The sequence below is a fragment of the Toxoplasma gondii genome, chromosome III (assembly GCF_000006565.2).
Source record: "Toxoplasma gondii ME49 chromosome III, whole genome shotgun sequence".
In the NCBI taxonomy this organism is placed as follows: domain Eukaryota; phylum Apicomplexa; class Conoidasida; order Eucoccidiorida; family Sarcocystidae; genus Toxoplasma; species Toxoplasma gondii.
The window spans coordinates 1,529,612-1,546,836 of NC_031470.1; the positions used below are offsets into that span (position 1 = coordinate 1,529,612).

The following is a 17,225-nucleotide window of genomic DNA, read 5'->3' on the forward strand; positions in this document are numbered from 1 at the left end:
CTGCATGCAGTTTGAGGCGTCGGCAGATGCCGCGGCCATCCGGTAGCGAAAGAGGAGAGAGGCAATGTAGAAGAAACAAGAAACAAGCTGCAAATTTTTTACCTTCGCTTTGAAATAAAACAGACATCTGTTTTCTCTCTTCTCGCTCTCTCTCCTACAGAGGAGGTTCTGTTCTTCGACTTTTGATTCCGCTCCTTCCGTGCTGCTTTCGTCTGGACGTAAAGTTCTTTTCTCCTTGCATCTGCAGTTCGTCAACGCGCGAGAGTGTCGTCCCTTTTTCTCTCTGCATTTCTTTCTTCCCCCCCTCTAGTCTCGCCCTGTGTTTTTCGCCTGTATGTCTTCCGTTTCTTCTCTGGCTCTGTGGAGCTCGATGTTCTTCCAACGAATAGCCGCATGCAGCTCTTGTGGAACGGAGGTTCAGTCTTCCCTGTCGTTTGAGGAGGTTGTCGGGCGTTTTCTGGGGACCCAAGCGCTTTGTCTCCTCGCGTTCCCGAACTTCTGAGCACATTCGCAGGCGTTCTGTTTTCCGCGGTATTCGGCCCTCGGTGTACAGACACCCGGGAATTTCCTCGACTCCTCGCGTCTGCGGAAGAGGCCGGAGAGAGGGAGACGAGGACGGGAGGACAAAGGAGACATCCACGGCGAGGATCACAAGAGAAAAACTCCTCAGACTCTTTCTTACGTTTCATCGCGAAAATGCGAGAGGGAAGGACTTCACGGAGCCTAGAAGGTTCCTACGACGAGCGGCCTCTAGATCGACCTCGACAGAAAAAAGTTTTCAGTAAGATGCGAGCTTAGCATTTTCCTTGTCCGTGGCAGACCCACCATTTCCTTCCCAGTCGATTCCTCCAACAAGGATGAAATGACAGCAGACGCCTCTTTCGTCTCTCCATTTCCATTACAGAACGGTTTTTGCCGATTTCCTCACCTGCCCTCCTTGTGCACGGTTCGTCGCCGTTTCCTGATTTTTTCGTCCCATCCTTCTCCTTAACTTCGTTCACGATGAGTCTCTGGAAATCTGTCCATTCTACGGAACTTCTGTAGCGGTCCGGGATTCTCTCCTTTTCTCTCAGCGCGTTTTCCTCGCGACGTCTTCTTCCATCTTTCGCTCTCTCTGGCTTTTTTCGCCGTCTCTCTCCCTCTCTGTCTCTTTGTGCGTCTGTCAGTCTTTAGCTGTTCCTTCCGCTGTCTCGCTGGCTGCACCCCTGCCTCCTTTCGATTATTTTTTCTCCTTGCATGCAGTTGGGAACCTACCGGTTGACGTCACAGACGCAGATCTCCGCCCCGTGCTCGAGAAGGCCGGTCCGGTTCGGTCTCTCCAGTGAGTCTCCTCCTTGTCTTGACTTCTTGTCCGGCCCAATGTCAAGCTCTTGTTTCTTCTCCCTATCTGTCGACGCGTTTTTATTCTGTGTTTCGTCTCTTCCAACGTCTGTTTGCTTCTCTCCGTCCTCAACTTCCACGTTTGCTTGTCTTTTCTCTCCACTTTCCTCGCTCTCTCGTTCCCCGGTCGGCGGGCGCCTCGGGTGTCTCCTTTCGCTTCGTCATCGTGTGCATACCCTCTCTCTTTACTTTCATTCGTTTGCTGCATTTGCCTCTCCTCGTGGAGTTTTCGTGTCTCCGACATGGTGTCTGTATCTCCTGAATTTTCACCTTCTATTCAGGATTCGAAGTTCGAGAGCAACGGGCGGCGGGAGACCCAGAAGTCTCTTCGCTCATGTGGAGTTCGAGAGCGAACAGGCTTGCGAGGCTCTTTTCTCCGTTCTCGATTATCGCGTTTTCAAAGGTGACCTTCCCCACCATGGATTTCCTAGCTGTGCCTGGAACCTCCTCAGGTCAAAAGCAGCATCCGTCGGCCTTTCGACGCGCGCTAGGCAGACATGTCGTCCGTCCCCATGTTCCCCTCCGTAGATGCAGACAGGCTCCATGCTGTCTTTCATGTTTCGCAGAGATACATGTACATACACAATCTCAGGAGTGCATGTTTGCATGGACATACCTTCTGTCCGTTTCCTCTCCTGTGTAGGTGTATCCGTGGGAAACACGCACAGCTTTTATGCATCGTTCTCGAGCGATCTTATGTTTCGACTGCCAGATCCTGACAGTCTTCGTGGAGGCGTTTCCGCATGCAGGCTCAAGTTCCCCTTGTTTCTCAGACCACAGCGTCTCTGGCGGACCTCAATCCCTCCAACGCTGAGCCATGTTTCCATTCTCAATCCTCTTTACCTCTCTTTCCCCGCCTCCCCATATATATATATATATATATATAAGTATAGACCCATACATCTCTCTCTCCTCATATATGCATATATATATGTATGTATATATATATATATATATATGATAGAGATTCACGTTTATACATATCACCGTAGGTGTGTGGGCCTGTAGACTCCCCTGGTGCATGGAATGTTTCTGCAGCAGATTCCGGTTTTTTTTCTTTATAGGCCGAACGCTGCGGGTGGAGTGGTGCGACGACAAGCAGCGGCAGAAGCAGAGAGGGGAAGCTGCTGGGAAACGAGGACGCAGCGCAGCTTTTCCTTCTGCCTCGGTGGAGAGAGAACAGCCTCTGGAATTCGCGGACGCAACCTCAGAGCCTCAGCGACCCCCTTCCCTGGGGCGCGGGGGGCCAGGCGCGCCCTCTGCCGCCTCGGACCGACGATTTGGAGCCCAGAGCAGCCGAGGGCGCCCGAGCGGCCCCGATGAAGAAGAGACGCATGCGGCGGAGCCACACGGTTCGGACGAGGGACATTTTCGCCTCAGTGGACTAAAAGTATTTGCTCCCGATGGAACTATCACACAAGGAGCTCTAGAGGTAAATCTCGATCTCTATCTCTCTCGTTCTGTATATATATATATATATATATATATAGTTGTTTACATGTTTACCTATCCTACTGAGAGCACACTCACAGCTGGAGCTCTACAGCGATGTTGCTCTCTCTCTCTGTCTATATATATATATATATATATATAGTATACATGCGCAGTTTTAAGGGAAGCTGTGTATATCTGTTTATACAGATAATGAGAAAACCAGGACCATCGGGAGACGACGTAGTTTCACTTTTCTCGAGAGATTTACGTGCATGTTTTGACTGTGGTCAGAAGGGAGTGGTTTTCTGCAAGCCGTAGCCGATTTCCTTTGTAAATGGATTACGATTTCCTCCGGGGGCTAGTTCAGTCTGGCCGTCTCTTTCCCGGTGTCTCCCTTTGTAGAGGGGTCTCTGCTCTCGGCAGCTGAGGCTCCAGCTCCACAGTAGGTTGGAAACTGTGATTCGCTTGTACGCGGGGCGCTGTCTCCTTCGGATTCCAGGTTGCGTCAAAGCTAACGCGAGGAGACCTTAGAGCGATTCTCGAGGAAATCCAGAGTCTCAGTGCGCAGATGCCTGCCACTGCTCGCAAGGCCCTCAGCGCAAATCCGCTCCTCTGCCACGGTCTCCTCCACGCTCAACTCGCTTTGCACATGACTCCCGGTGAAGCTCTCAACTTGGAAGTAAGCCGCTGAATGCGTATACATTTATATATTTACATATGTTTGCGAAGAAGGAAGCCCTACAAATATAGATATGCATATATATATATATATATATATATCTGTTGACAAAAAGAGAGGCGCTATATACATGAAAATTTACATGTATATGTGCATATCTATCTGTGTGTGTACCTGCATATTAGTATGGATTTATGCGGACAATTATGCAATATCTTCCTGCGAATGTATAAATATATATATATATATATATATATATATATATATATATGTATATATGCGAATGTCCATCAGTACGCGTATGCACATATATTTATGCATGTTTATGTGAAGTTGCCTATGCTTCTCGTGAGAGAGGCGGGAGCCCACGTGAGCGTTGAAGGAGGTTCTTTTACTTTCCTCCATGTTTCTGTCTCCTGGAAGCCTTTGCGAACGAGCACTTGCGTCTGATTCCCGACGCGTTTCGTGTAAGATGTGTAAGTTTTCCGTCTGTCTTTTCCGTTTTGTGTTCGTTTCTTCTTTTTCTCGTCAGTGAACGCACCACCCATCTCTCCACCCTTCTCACCTGTGGACCTGTCTTTCAGCCGTTGTCCCCGGCACAGCAGGAAACAGCTCGGAAGATCCTCATCGACAGGCTGTCGCTCGAGCTTCGGCTCTGCGGGGGGAGATCCCCTGCGTCTCTCGCTTCTTCTCTGTGCCTCGACGCCTCTTTCTTGCCTCCCGAGTCCTCCTCAGAAACTGTTGCTGCTGACTTGTCTCCTGATCAAACGCCCCTTCAAGAATCCGGCTACAGTGGTGGCGGCCAGCTCCAGCGCGTGTGTGGGGCGTCTCCTTCTAGTGGCGTCGCGCCTGTCTCCGAAGACAGCAGGCCCACACAGGCCCCGTCGCGCTCTGCGCCCGCGCGTGGGCCCCAGGCGCCTCCTGTCTCGGCTGGATCCTCGGGAGGTCTGTCATCCTCCTTGGCCTGCACGGAGTCAGCTGTCTCCAGCCGAGCTGATCCCTCTGTCCCCTCTCCGGCCGTCTCTGTTGTCCCCTCTCTGGCTGTCCCCTCCGTGTCCGCCCAGGGCGTCTCCTCCGTCTCCTCCGAGGATGTCTCCTCCGTCTCCTCCCAGGAAGTCTCCTCTGTCTCCTCGCCAGTTGCTTCTGCTGTCTCCGGAGCTTCGTTTCGGGCTCCCCCGGGGTCGCCTGACAGGGGGATCGGGCCTAAACGGGCAGACGCCGGGGCGGCTCCTGACGCGCTTCCGACACAGCCGCAGGAGGCTCAGTTGCGCCAGCCGTTGGCCGAAGGCTTTCCTGCTGTTTCTGTGTCTCCTGGCGAGCCGTCGCCCATTCGGCGGCCCCCTACCACAGAGGCGAGCGGCGCGGGTGAAGGCGACAAGACCCCCCAAGAGAGTGGTGGAGACACGAAAGGAGACACCGAGCAAGGCGTGACAAGACCCAGTGTGTCTCCACACAATGTAGAGGCCAAGGCCAGCGAAGAGAAGCGCGAGACTAGTCAAGGCAGTGGACGAGCTCCCCCCCCATCGACAGGTGCGAGTCTGCTCACCTCTGGTTCAAGTCCCACTGTGGCTTCGCCCCGTTGGCCCTCTACAAAGAGTGGAGACACCCCGCCTATCGCGTCCACACCTCTTGGGGGGGCCGCCTCTGTTTGCTCCAGCGCTCCGCCGCTCCTCCCCACTCCGCAGCTTCCGCCTGCCTTTCCTTTGGCTCGGAATGGGCGAGAAGCAGCGTTTGAGTCCTCGAGACTCCTGTCTGGCTTTCCCTCCGTCCCGGCCCCTGCCAGAGGCGTGTGTCTCTCCGTTGGAGCCACAAGTCGCGTTCCAGCGCCGGCACCCTTCGCCGGCGCCGGCGAGCTGCCGGGGAAGGCTCTTTCCACGCAGACGGTTCCGGAACTCGAGGATCGCAGCAAGCCGCTGCTCGCAAATCCTCCTGGATTTCCCCTGAGGCCTCCTCGCCCTGCAGGTGCTTCCCAGCCCCCCGGAGCCTTCCCGACACGAGCGCCGCCTCCCGCGCGTGCAGGCGCCGCGGCGTTTCATAACTTCTCTCCTGTGACTCCCGGAAGAGAGTCGTCGACTCCGCCGACTTCGACTCGGCCTGATTTCGCGAGTGCTGAGGAAGCGTCAAGGGGGCTAAGCCAGAACTATGTGGAGAGAGCAAATGTCGACGGAGGCGGTGTGGCCGGCGGGGCGGCTCGAGGTCCTCACCACACACCAGAGGGAACTGTCAAACTTCCAGGCGACCTTTGGGCGTCTCCAGTGTCTCCCGGTTCTTCGTTTGGAGCCGCGAGACCTCAAGCGTCCCAGCAGCCGCTCGCGAGTACGGTCAGAGGCACTTCTTTGCCAGCAGGGGGGGGTATGTCCGTTGCTTCTCCGCAGGACGACGCCGGTTGTTCGCAGCACCTCAAGAGAAGAAGAACAGAGGCGCCTGCAGGTCCTCAGACACAGACGACCGGCATCAAGGAAGCCCCGCTGACTTCTCGCAGCGGAGCGCTCTTTGGAGTTGCTTCCTCTGTGCTTGCTTCACCGGCTACGCGTGGAACTTCAGGTCCGGTCGGCGCCGCGGGGCCAAGTGCGCATCTCGGCGCGGGGGCTTCTCCTCAGGTCCCTCAAAAGTCGCGAAGACTCTCAGGAACGTCTTCGGATTCTCTCCCTTCTTTCTCAAGCTCTCTCGGCGCAGCGGCATGCACAGCTGTAGCTGGGGAAGCTGGAAGAAGCGCACACCCACAGGGCGCGCCGGGGGTCTCTCTCCAGCGTCAAGGCCTGCCTCCGGTCGCCGGGGGGCCTGCCGCGGGAGGTGAATCGCGTCGGCTTCAATCTGTCTCTTCGCCGCAAGTGCTACAGCAATCGGCGCCCGCGGCGGTGCCTCAACGGTCCATTTCAGCCGTAGGTGGAGACAGCGATGTGCCAAACAACCCCGTCGCGGCGGTTCTCGCTCTCGAAGCTGCTGTCGAGGAAGCCGCTCCTGCCCTCGTCGACGAGGTCATGCGAGTGCCGACAATGCTCAGAAAGTAGGCCTTTTGTTTCTGGAAATGCGTACAAGTCACCAACGTGAAAAAAGCGACGCGAAGAGTGAGTTTGTGTAGGCGGAAGCAACGCGTATGCCGTACACATCCGTTCCTTGCACGCATGTGCCAAAGCGCGTCTATATAAATAGGTGAATATCTTTTGTTTATGCGTATGTTCTCTGTGTGGAACAAGCTCATGTTCCGTGGGGTCTTGCTGCGTCGAAGGATCTCTGTCGGTCTGTTCATGCATGCGCAGAGCCGAAAGGAGACGTTCAGCCAGATGAACAAGGTTCACAGAATCGAAGGCTGGAAGGATCTTCGGTTTATTCCCTCTATAACCTGTAGCGACAGTTTGTGAATTTATAGAGTTCGTAGGCAAGCGTCCAGGCAAAGTTCTCGGGGTCGCCGTCTTGCGGGAACGCGCCCGCTGGCACCGAGTTAACCGATGCTTTCCTTGTTGGACGTCAGCATACTTTTTTGAGCAGGACTTCAGAAGTTTTGTTCAAAGCGGTTGCGTGCAAATTCGGTCGCGGGGCGTTGTGCTATAATTTCCGAGGACACTCAAGGCAGCAGAACCTGAGGGGCGAGGTGTCAAATCCAGCGTGAAGAACATAAACATCATAGCTACTTCATGTGTGGTGAAGGCCTCATTCATGGTGGATATCGCCTCTATACAGACGCTCCGCGACCTGAAAGGGTGTCACTTGACTCCAAACAAAACCTGCAGCCCCTAGGGTACTCAGTGAGTCGAGTCCAGAACCGTCCAGTGCCTTCGACCCCCCCCCCCCGCCCCCAGTCGACAATCCCTCTCGTGTAGACGTGACTTCTTTTTATCGTTTCATTCGGGATGTCAGGTGGATCACATCTCGCCTGATCCCTGAGGTAATTGAGGCAGGAGTGTCTGTCTTCTCTCTTTCGCAGCATCTTGACAGCGCCTGCCCTGCAGATGCTCCAGTGGGGTGAGGCGGAGCGGCGTCAGGTCCTTTCGATTCGCAAGGCTCTGAGAAAGCGAGGCTGCGTCGTGCTGGATTTGTGAGAGAAGCGGAGATTTTTCGAGGAGCTCTCTGGGGCTCTGAAGCACTGACACCGCGCCGGCAGGGAGGCAAACAGCTCCTCCCAACTTCTCAGTATTTTCAGCATGAGAAAAGTGGACAAGAACCAAGACATATCGCAGAAGGTGTAGCATTGAATGAACGGCATTGAACTGAAGATGTTGAATTGGACGGTCGACGTTTGTCCGGAAGCAGGCCCTGCGCTGGAAGGAGGCCGCGGGAACAGCTGCAATCCTCAGAGACCGTCTCGGTTTTCCGATCGGTCTCTTTGTTGCCTCTTTGCTTTCGGTGTCCGTTCGAGGGTTGCCTGTACCTTTCAAAAAATGGTTCGCCGTCTCAGCGTGTGTCTGCCCGACGCCTTCGTTTTTTTTCGCCGTTGCTCCTTGTCTCCCCACTCTTCCTTTTGTGCAGACATCGGCCGACACACAGTGCTTTCTTGCTCTCAGCGCTCGTTCTTGGACCCTCCAATAGGCATTTGTACAGCCGGGTATGCAGTCGACTAGGGCGTCGCCGGCTAATCGCGTAGAACCTTCTTCCCGTGCTCGGGGGCTTCTGCCGACAGCGAACGCCCCCTCGTTTCTCTGCCGCTCGTGTCTATGAGAGTTTGCTTCGGTGTCGACTTGGAAGTCGAGACAGTCTCGGGTGTGGTTCATTCTGTTTCATTTTGATGTTCTCTGATGCTTCTGAAGTGCCAAGCTGGCTGCTCTGCACACCCTCTGAGGGAAGTTGTGGTTCTTTGGTTTGTGAGATGGCAGCTTGCTTCCACCCGTAGCTGCCAGGCGAAGCGTAAATGGTTTCCGAGACGTCTGGCGCTCTCTTTCAAGCGGCGGCATCAGCTGCGTGACAACACTCGGGCGCGAGACAGGCGCTTCACCTTCTGCTTCGGCCTCTGGACTTTTCGATTTTGCTTCGCTGTCTCTGGCAGCAGTCTCTGTTTGTTCTGCGTTGTGACTCCTGTGTGTCTCGCGAAGAGAGACACAGGCATGTGACGGCTGCAGACATCTGGAAACTGGCGCGCACTGTGTGATGTCTCCACGCCGATCACGGCTTGTTCATAGGAGCCGCCTGGGAAAAGTCTACGCAATACAAGCGTCGCACAAATATTTAACGAATATTGTGAAGTGCTGCTCGAGGAATATAACTGCTACTTTATTCGTATTTTCTCGAGGAATATAATTGCTACTTTATCCGTATTTTCTCGAAGAATATAATTGCTACTTTATTCGTATTTTCTCGAATATAATTGCTACTTCATTCGTATTTGTTACAGAATAAAGATCAGTGGAGAGTGCCTTCGCTACTCCACACTTCTTCAGATCACCACACTTCACTGGTCTGAGTTGAAAAGGCAGGGTTAGGGAGGGCATCGACACTCGTCGCTTAACAAGCAGAGACCTCACCGCAAAAAAGTGACGAAACAGAGATGGTCTACTTGATATACAGTTCGTCTTACGACTCGCCAATCTCAGAAACTCTCACCTCTAGCCTCACCACATGTCATATTTCAAACATTTCCACCGAGTCCTCAGTGCTTACGCGAGAGACATATCCCTCGAGTTGCGTGAAAAGCTGAGAAGACGGTGCCGGCACACCAAATGGTGCAGCCATATATATATATATATATATATATACATATATATATAAAATTATATAAATACGTAAACATATGTATATAAGATTTATGTGTACAGCAGTCCTACATGGCAGATATTCCAAGGCGGGTGGATACATGCATTTGTAAACTTCAAAAGTTCGAGCGGGTGGTCGAATGATTTCCCTGTTGCAGACATGTGAGACTGGCCTCGCCTTTTGACATGCAGCAAGGAAGTTATTGGCTTCTCTGCCTGTTTTTCCTGCTTTCGCACATGCCTTCCACGGTTCCTAAGACCCTCCTCACAACCTCCCGCTGGTTTCTCAAGTCCCGGCGTTTTGTCTCAAGCTTCGTCCCTTGGTCGAATTTGAGCGAAACCTCTCGGCGCACAGACGCGCGGTGTGGCGTGCTGCCTCAAAGCGCTCGCTTCAACTCTGTCTCACGGGCCTTCTCCTTACGTCTTCGACATATCAAAATTGTCTCTGTCTCTTCACTTTCGCAGCCGCCTGAGCTCTGTGGGGTGGTGCCCCCTGGACCGCGGGTGGATGCGAAAGCCTGTTGAGATGCGCGACGGCGGCGGCACCTGCCTCAGCCTTTGCATCTCTTCTGTCCGCTTCTACTCCAGAGTCTCCAAAGCCTCCTCGATTGCAGAGGCGATCGGCCTCTCCTGCGCTCCCCGGGGGATAAGGCGACTGTACCGCGTAACCGCGGGAGGCAGAGAAGGAAGCATACGAAGACGGAGGATAGGCGTTAGAGCCGTAGGTCCCGTGTGCCGGCTCCGCAGAGTGAGAAGAGAAAGCGGAGCTCGGAGTTGGCCCTTCGCTCTGACCTGAAGCGGAAAGGAAGCTGAAGTCCTCATGTCGACTTTGCCGTTCGTCTTGCGGCCTCGGCGCCGGCCGAAGCATTGCGACACCGCCGCTTCGTCGCGGCTCTTCGGGAGCGTAGGACGCGGAGGAGCCTGAAGCCAAGAAAGAAGAAGGAAACGACGAAGAAGGAAAGGAGGAAGCCGGCGAAACGTACGAAGCGTTTTGTGGCGCCGGCCGAGTCGCTGCTGGCTGACTGGCGCCTGGTGGGGACGGTAGAACAACGATGGAAGGAGGCGCGGAACCGGCAGGAAAGCCGGAGAAAGACGACGCATGCGCCGCGTTCCCAGACGAGTGCTGAGCGGATGCCGAGCTCGAAGGCGTCGCCGGACACCCGAGGAACGCGGCCGGTCGCTCGAACGGCTTGTGCGAGGCAGCGGCCGCCGAGGCATGCGACGCAGATACGTCCTGCTGGACTCCAGACGCGACCTCCGAAGGCGGCGGAGGCGGCGGCGGATGCTGCGCACCTCCAGGAGCTTGTGGGGGTGGAGGCGGGGGAGGCACAAAGGGAGAGGAGAACGAGGCGGCAGGAAAGGAGGAAGGAGGAAAGGAGGAAGAAGGAAAAGAAGAAAAGGAAGAAGACGAGGGAGGAGCTGACAGAGGCGCCGGAGGCAGCGGGGCAGCCCCCCCAACCTGTGCTGCTGACGGACATACTGGAGGCCGTTGAGGCGCCTGAGGACCTTGCATCGCAGAGGCCGAAGGCCGCCCGGCGCTCCCTGAGCCAGGCGAAGGTGAGGAGGCCCTGTGAGAGACAAAGACAAGAGCGGACGAAGGAAAGTCAAAAAGGATTACCGAAGAAACGGTGTCACTGCACACCAGAGTGAAGCAGTAGGCAAAAGCCTCGGGGTCTCGTCTGACGAGTTCGACGCCACCAGTCGTGGGTCGGAGAGCCTTCTGCTGACACAGCGTCCAGTTCTCCCCATCGCCAGAAGGCGCCTGGTCCTTTCTTTTCATTTCTGTTTCTCGTTTTCCGATTTCCTACCTCACCCTCCTTCTTCTTCATGCATCGTCGTTTATCTAAACGCAGCTCTTTCCCCCTTGGTATGTATGCAGCGCACACACACAATACCAATGAGGTAGGACCGCTTGTTGGAATCTGACGAATCCGTGACTTCAAGTGACAGCTGTTTGACAGCATAGACTTTCTTGTAATTCATGTTCACCGCTGCCAAGTGTTCAAATTTTTGACAAAGACGGCTTGCGTTTCTTCATCCAGTCCCCTGTGTTTCCCGCGGCCGCCTGTCTCGCTGTGAGGGGCTCTATCTGCATGCATGTCGACGCTTCCCCGAGATTCTACGAAGACACTCAAAGCACTCCTGCCACTCCGCGGCTAATTCATGCAGGTCTTCCACGATCGCTGTGGAGTCAAACAGGAAGCATTCGCTTTGAGTCCTCCACTTACTCGGCCCGTATTCCACTCTTGCCCTTCTGACGAGGGGGAGGAACAGACACTGCATGTGCCTTTTTTCCGGAGTCGCTTCCGAGACTGCCTCCTTCTTCCTCGTCGCTCGACTCCTCCTCGTCACTGGACGACGACTCGCAGCTCCGGCGGCTGCGCGTTGATCCGCGACTCTCCACGCTCTCCTGGATCACCTGCAGGACTTTTGGGTCCAGCCACGGAAAGCTGCAGACAAACCAAAGATTCGTCGGAGACGGACAGGGGCACTAGAAATGGAGAAGCCTCAGAAACGTCGGCATGAAAAGTACTTCAGCGAAGCGAGAAACTGAAAGCGATCCCTGCACACAACGCGACGCACCCGGACAACCAGAGTACCATTTGGACAAGATCAAACCGCACTCAACCACCACAGAAGTTCCCACAGAGTCCACAAATAAAAGCACAAATCTATATTATGAAGAGGTCTGCACTCGCTCATCCCTATACAACTGTGGATACACGCAGGAGTACACAACCGCGTATACATATATATATATATATATATATTTTATTAGAAGCCTCAGATTTTATAATGCGGTGGACTGACGTATGTCCCTCCGCAGGTCTCGTCAGAAATCGCTGGACACGAGGATATCGAGAGTCAGAAGAGAGGGGGAGTTTTTGTACCACCCGATATTTGCACATCACATGTCACGGCCAGCTAAACTGCCTTTTCACGAATCTAAAGGTCTCGGGGCAGACGTACAGCGCGCGGGCAGCTCCGAGGGGATCGGCGGAGCCTCGCCCTGGGCCGGTGGTGGCAGAACGCCCTGCATTCGCGAGCGTCGGCGCGTCTCCACGCTTCTGGAGGCCTCCAACGGACGCAGTGCCGCCGCGAGGACCCTCGACCGCGGTCGCAGAGGCGCCGTCGAGCTCGACATGTGATGAGACGAGAGCAGAGAAGAACGAAGCCGCGAGGGCGCTGCGGTCGCGAGGCGGCATCGCCTGACCCGCCAGCTGGAAGAGTTTCCTCAGCTGCAAATGAGCAGAGAACAAGACGGCAGAAACGGAGTGAATCGTCGACGGAGTCGACAGAAGAGCAGGGAGGTCAGGGTGAAGCACACAGGCGACAGGAACCGGAAAAGGCAACGCTAAAGGCACGCGGCCAGGACCGCACAGGAAGGCGTAGGGCGGATGAACAGAATGTGAGAAAAGACAGAGGGAGGGTGAAGGAAAGAGGACAGGTCAAATGAAGAAGGCGCGATCCAGAAGCGTGAGACAAACGAGATACTGATGTGAAAGTAAAGTCCCTTTGATTCAAGGCTTTTCCCAGTAAAAATGAAAGACCCATTTAAGGAGTATAAATATGACGAATACGCCGATAAAAGGCTACATCGAAAGATGCGCTTGAAGATGACGACGTCGGAAAACTGCCTCACCAGCTGATCGGGGATAGGGCCGCCTCCTGTCCAGGAAACTGAATCACATGCATCGAGCTCCTCGACAATGGGAGAAGGCACGACGGTCACTTTGACGTGGCGGGGGCCGTGCTGTTTGGCCTGCAGACTGCAAAGAGAGGAAAGAGAAGAGACGGAGAGGAAAGCAGCAGAAACGGAGATGGAGAAAGTACCGTAAAGCAGACAGAAACGGAGACAGCGAAACGCTGGGGACATCGAGCACTGCAGTCGATCGAGCCCACGACTCTGAGGCGCGGAAGGGGAGAGAGCAGCGACAAGCGTCGAGGAAGAACGGAGATAAAGAAAGCGAAAAGCATATGTCGTGAGCCGCGTCCTCATTGACAAGGAGCAGACGAAAATTGGTGGACATGACTGTTTGCGCGGCAGAGACTGAGAACGTCAGTGCAGCACGAATGACGCGAATCATGAGAAACGCCAGAGAAATACGAAGGGGGATTTAACCTGCTCGCGAGTTCGTCCCTCAAACTCTCTGCATGCATTCGTGACGAGCGGCGAAACATAAACAGGGCGAACGTCCAAAGTCGAAACGGAGGAGACAGCTTGCAAAAGGCCGAGAGGAAGCAAAGAACGGGAAGCCGAAGAGAAACGGCAGCTGTCCACGGCCAGGCAGACTCAGAGAGCCCGATGGAACAACTGGCCGTAAGAGGGTGGAAAGAGCCGCATTTTTGGGAGAAAGAAAAGAATCCAGTAAACCATCGATGAAGTTCGACGAAACCGCAGCAGGCAGGTGCATGTCGTAGAATGGGCATTCGACATGAAAACTTGCGTCCACATCCTTCGGAGGGGATGCGACAGCGTGGCGACAAGCGAAGCGACATGGCGAGGGCAAGAAGAGAGGAGAAAGAATCACAGGAAAGCGAAACTGAAACGAGGAGACAGGAGACAGAGCGGACAGAAGGCGAACACCTACGCTTGGTCGAGGCCCTGAGAAACCGCCCGCGCCGCATCTTCTCCGGAGACGAACTGAAGGAGACCCACTCTGCGACAACACAGAAAAGCTCAAAGGCGCCGTTCTGGGGATTTCGTAGGCATTCTGTAGGAAAGAAGCGAGACGTCTAAGAGGACAGAGAAGAGCCGAAAGGAAGGTACGCATCGACCGTTCGCTTCATGAGAAAAAAAGATCGAGGAAGACGGGAGAGCAGAAAGGAGAGACCTGGTTCCTTTCCGAAGCTGCATTTTTGTGTGGGGGCAATCAAAAAGCAAAAACGGAAAAACAAGTAGAAAAACGAGAAAGGAAAAACTAAGACCTACCCTGAGGAACGGCCGTCGAAGGCGTTGCTGAAAATCCGCACCGCGCGGACGCGACCAAACTGCACGGCGGCCTCTCGAATCGAAATGTCGGTTTGCCACTGGAGGAAAGGTGCAATATTGAAAAAGCAGCGAACTCAGAGTGGCGGAGGTAAGGCGCCAATAAGGCGAGGAGGGAAAGGATGGAAGCGAAGTGAGAAAAAAACGCGGAATCACACGGACGCCAGAGGCGAACGCAGAGAGGGAGGCACGAACGGCAAAAGTCGAAACGCATCAAGAGACAAAACCACAGGCGAAAGTGCCAGAAAACGCGGGACAAAAGCCGCCAGTGGAGGTCGGACGCAACAGAAGCAAGGTCGGGAAAAAACGCGAGAAGAGGCTACACAGAGACAGGACGGCGAGGAGACAGGAAAAGCCGTTCACGACGAACGCAGGACAGTCGTTTACGACTGCAGGGCCAAGGAAGGAAGCAGAGCAAAAAGGTGAAGGGCAGAGGACAAGCTAAATGCGATTGTGCGCAATATAGCGAGCGAGAAGACGCAGCCGGGAACAAGGAGAGGAAGAACAAGAGACCAGAACAGACAGGTGAGGCAAGCAGACTACCAGGAAAACAGCGACATGCGGACGAAGCAGGCAAGCGAGCTGAAAAGGGTAAAGAAGAACTGACAAAGCACAGAGGGGTCTGCAGGCTGTAAGCAGCTACGGTCCGAACCCGTGTGGGGAGAAGAGAGAGCGAACTCCCGAGGGACAGAAGAAAGAAGAAAGGAAACGCGTCTCTGGAAGCGAAGCTCCAGCAGTACGCCACAAGCCCACGACCGGGGAGAAAAAGAGACCACAAAAACGTCGAGAAAGAAAGGCCTTAAACCGGGGTGGAAAATGTTACAAACAGACGGAAAAAGGAAAACGCGATACGGCAAGGACGGCTTCAAACATGCAATGGGGGTTCTCGGTGGACTGGCAAGCACCGGAACATTCAACGCGTACTTGAGAAAGTTGAGCAAGAAGAAGCAGACTGTTCGTCGTTGCTCCGCCAGCGTCTGGCACGAGCTCGGGAATGGCAGGGGGAGGGCCCAGGAAGAGCGGAACTTCTGCGGAAGGAGAGACGCAACGAAAGAGAGAATGGAGACAGACACACGCGAAGCCCGGTGACGCCAACGCGAGAGCGAAAGCTCGCATGCACACGGACGCATGCACGGTGCCGACGGCTGCCCAGAAACGAAACGAAATCTCAGAGAAGGCGCATCTGAAACGGCGAGCCGTGACAACAAACTCCGAGTGTAATGACACCGCACGAGACGCTTGCGGAGCGAAACTCTGACAGTGACCGACCACATAAAAAAACCTGCCTTTTTCTCCAGCACGAAAGAAATCAACAGACACCGATCCAGAGAAAAACTCTCAGGATGCACCACAGGCTTGTATCTATAGTATACATATAAATATATATATACATATATATATATATATATGTATATAGATATATATCTATATATGTATATACGCTAGACAGATAGAGAGAGGGAGGCAGATCAATAGATAGAGAGATAGAGGGTAGAGAGAGAGAGATATACGTATAGACAGATGGAGACATGTAAACGAAAAACTGCAGATACTCGTATTCACATATGTATATACGTATATAAACATATAAATGCATGCATACGCATATATATATATATATATATATATATGATGTATACGGGTGTATATCCTTTTGTTGTTGTCGATGATTCTGGAGTGCTCTGACCGATGCGAGTGAAGGAGAGTCCCGCTGGAATCTTTTTTCTTTTTCCGAGGTTCCCAGCTTCGAATGTGTATGCTCGTCCGAGTCCGGATGACACCCTGGCGATCCGTGGCGACCCTGCAGACGGGGCGGGCGTTCGGGAAAGCCGCGGCGCTTTCGCAGAAAGGGAGAGATCAATCTCTCCGCTGAGAAGGACGAGGTCTTCTTCTTTTTCGTTTTCCCCTGACTCCGGGAGAGACGCGAAAGAGACAAGGCGCTCCTCGTCAGGAGCAACGCAAGCAGGAGTCAGGAGGACGTCGCCGGCCTGCGAGGGGGACGCTCCGGGAAGCGCTGAGGCGGGACCGGCGATCAGATGGTCGGCTGCGTCGATTCCTTCGTACAAATCGAAGTCTTCTTCCTCAGCGTCCTTCGCCTCCGCGTTGTGCGCCGTCTGACAACAACAACAGGGAAGGAGACACAAGAAGGAAGCGGCCGAGGATATCAGGAGGAAGCGAAGGAGGGAGAGCATTGCATAAGGGAGGGGAGAAAAGAGAACTCAATGCGGAGGGTCTGAGGAAGCAGAGAGAGAGCGGCAGCGTGAGAAAGAAAGAGGAAACGGAGAAAGCGAAAAGAGCGGTTTGATGAGTGGCCGACGAAACACAGGACGGAGACAGAGACGGAAAGGGATGACGGGTGAAAGAGGAGGAAGTCGAAAAGAGACATACAAAGAGAGAAACAGAGACAACAGAAAGAAGGACATGTGGAAGGCGAGAAAGAGGAAAAGAGAGCGCGACATGGAAGAGCAGAAGAGAGGTAGAAAACAAAAAGAGGGCAGGGAGAAAGATGCTCGAGGTTGCAAGGGCATCCACTGTGTTGAAAGAAGCTCTGGAAAGCTATTCTGGTGGCGCTTCACCGTGTAGTTGTCCTGTCGAAGTCTTCTTTGCTCGGACTTTAGCGGACAACAGCCTGTCTCACCCTTTCCTCGGTTCGCACCAGGTTGTCCATCGTAGGAAAATGCTGTGAAGACTGTTCAGTTCCTGGCCGGACTCGAATCCTACGAAGAGGAACAACTCAGCCGAGGCCAGAAGGCCAGAAGAAGAAGAGGCTCGCGAGAGGTGATTGGATGGCAGATGAAGCAAGTCGCGAGAAGGCAGCTGTGGTGAAAAAAGAGAAAGAGGCAAGTTTTTCAAGCTCCTTCGGCCACCGACGCGATAAGAGAATCTCCGCTGATGAAGGGATCGATGCACAAGGCCAGGCTCTGTGGCGAGAAAGAGGGGAGAGCAACGAGGAGAGGTGACGCGAGACCCACCCCTCTGCTCTTCAAGACCCGGAAATGGAGAAAAAGAGGAGACGGAGAAGAGCAGAGTATCACTCATGGCGCGAAAATGACCATGA

General features: G+C 54.0%; 2 protein-coding genes across 2 annotated transcripts; one reads left to right on the top strand and one right to left on the bottom strand.

The window, feature by feature from the left end:
• The first annotated feature begins 122 nt into the window (after positions 1 to 122).
• Positions 123 to 8,619, top strand: TGME49_254210 (RNA recognition motif-containing protein). Its single transcript, XM_002369434.2, has 7 exons — positions 123 to 781; positions 1,243 to 1,321; positions 1,662 to 1,783; positions 2,445 to 2,812; positions 3,314 to 3,493; positions 4,078 to 6,500; positions 7,419 to 8,619. Exons 1-7 carry the CDS (start codon positions 697 to 699, stop codon positions 7,531 to 7,533), a joined length of 3,372 nt encoding a protein of 1,123 aa, XP_002369475.1. The 5' UTR covers positions 123 to 696; the 3' UTR covers positions 7,534 to 8,619.
• Positions 8,620 to 8,851: 232 nt separating this feature from the next.
• Positions 8,852 to 17,202, bottom strand: TGME49_254220 (hypothetical protein). The gene is made up of 9 exons (XM_002369435.2): positions 16,806 to 17,202; positions 15,855 to 16,281; positions 15,092 to 15,195; positions 14,111 to 14,208; positions 13,770 to 13,838; positions 12,821 to 12,947; positions 12,148 to 12,416; positions 11,406 to 11,627; positions 8,852 to 10,745 (listed from the first exon to the last, which is right to left on the bottom strand). Exons 1-9 carry the CDS (start codon positions 16,833 to 16,835, stop codon positions 9,611 to 9,613), a joined length of 2,481 nt encoding a protein of 826 aa, XP_002369476.1. The 5' UTR covers positions 16,836 to 17,202; the 3' UTR covers positions 8,852 to 9,610.
• Positions 17,203 to 17,225: the final 23 nt, after the last annotated feature.

Bases quoted from the DNA above. Each gene is read 5' to 3' on its own strand.
- TGME49_254220 (XM_002369435.2), bottom strand. From the start codon at position 16,835: ATGGACAACCTGGTGCGAACCGAGGAAAGG. The intron at 16,282-16,805 runs GTGAGACAGGCT...TGTTGTTGTCAG, and splicing joins TGGTGCGAACCGAGGAAAGG to ACGGCGCACAACGCGGAGGC. The intron at 14,209-15,091 runs GTACGCGTTGAA...CCTTTCCTCCAG, and splicing joins TTCTTGCTCAACTTTCTCAA to TGGCAAACCGACATTTCGAT.
- TGME49_254210 (XM_002369434.2), top strand. From the start codon at position 697: ATGCGAGAGGGAAGGACTTCACGGAGCCTAGAAGGTTCCTACGACGAG. The intron at 782-1,242 runs GTAAGATGCGAG...CCTTGCATGCAG, and splicing joins TCGACAGAAAAAAGTTTTCA to TTGGGAACCTACCGGTTGAC. The intron at 1,784-2,444 runs GTGACCTTCCCC...TTTTCTTTATAG, and splicing joins CGATTATCGCGTTTTCAAAG to GCCGAACGCTGCGGGTGGAG.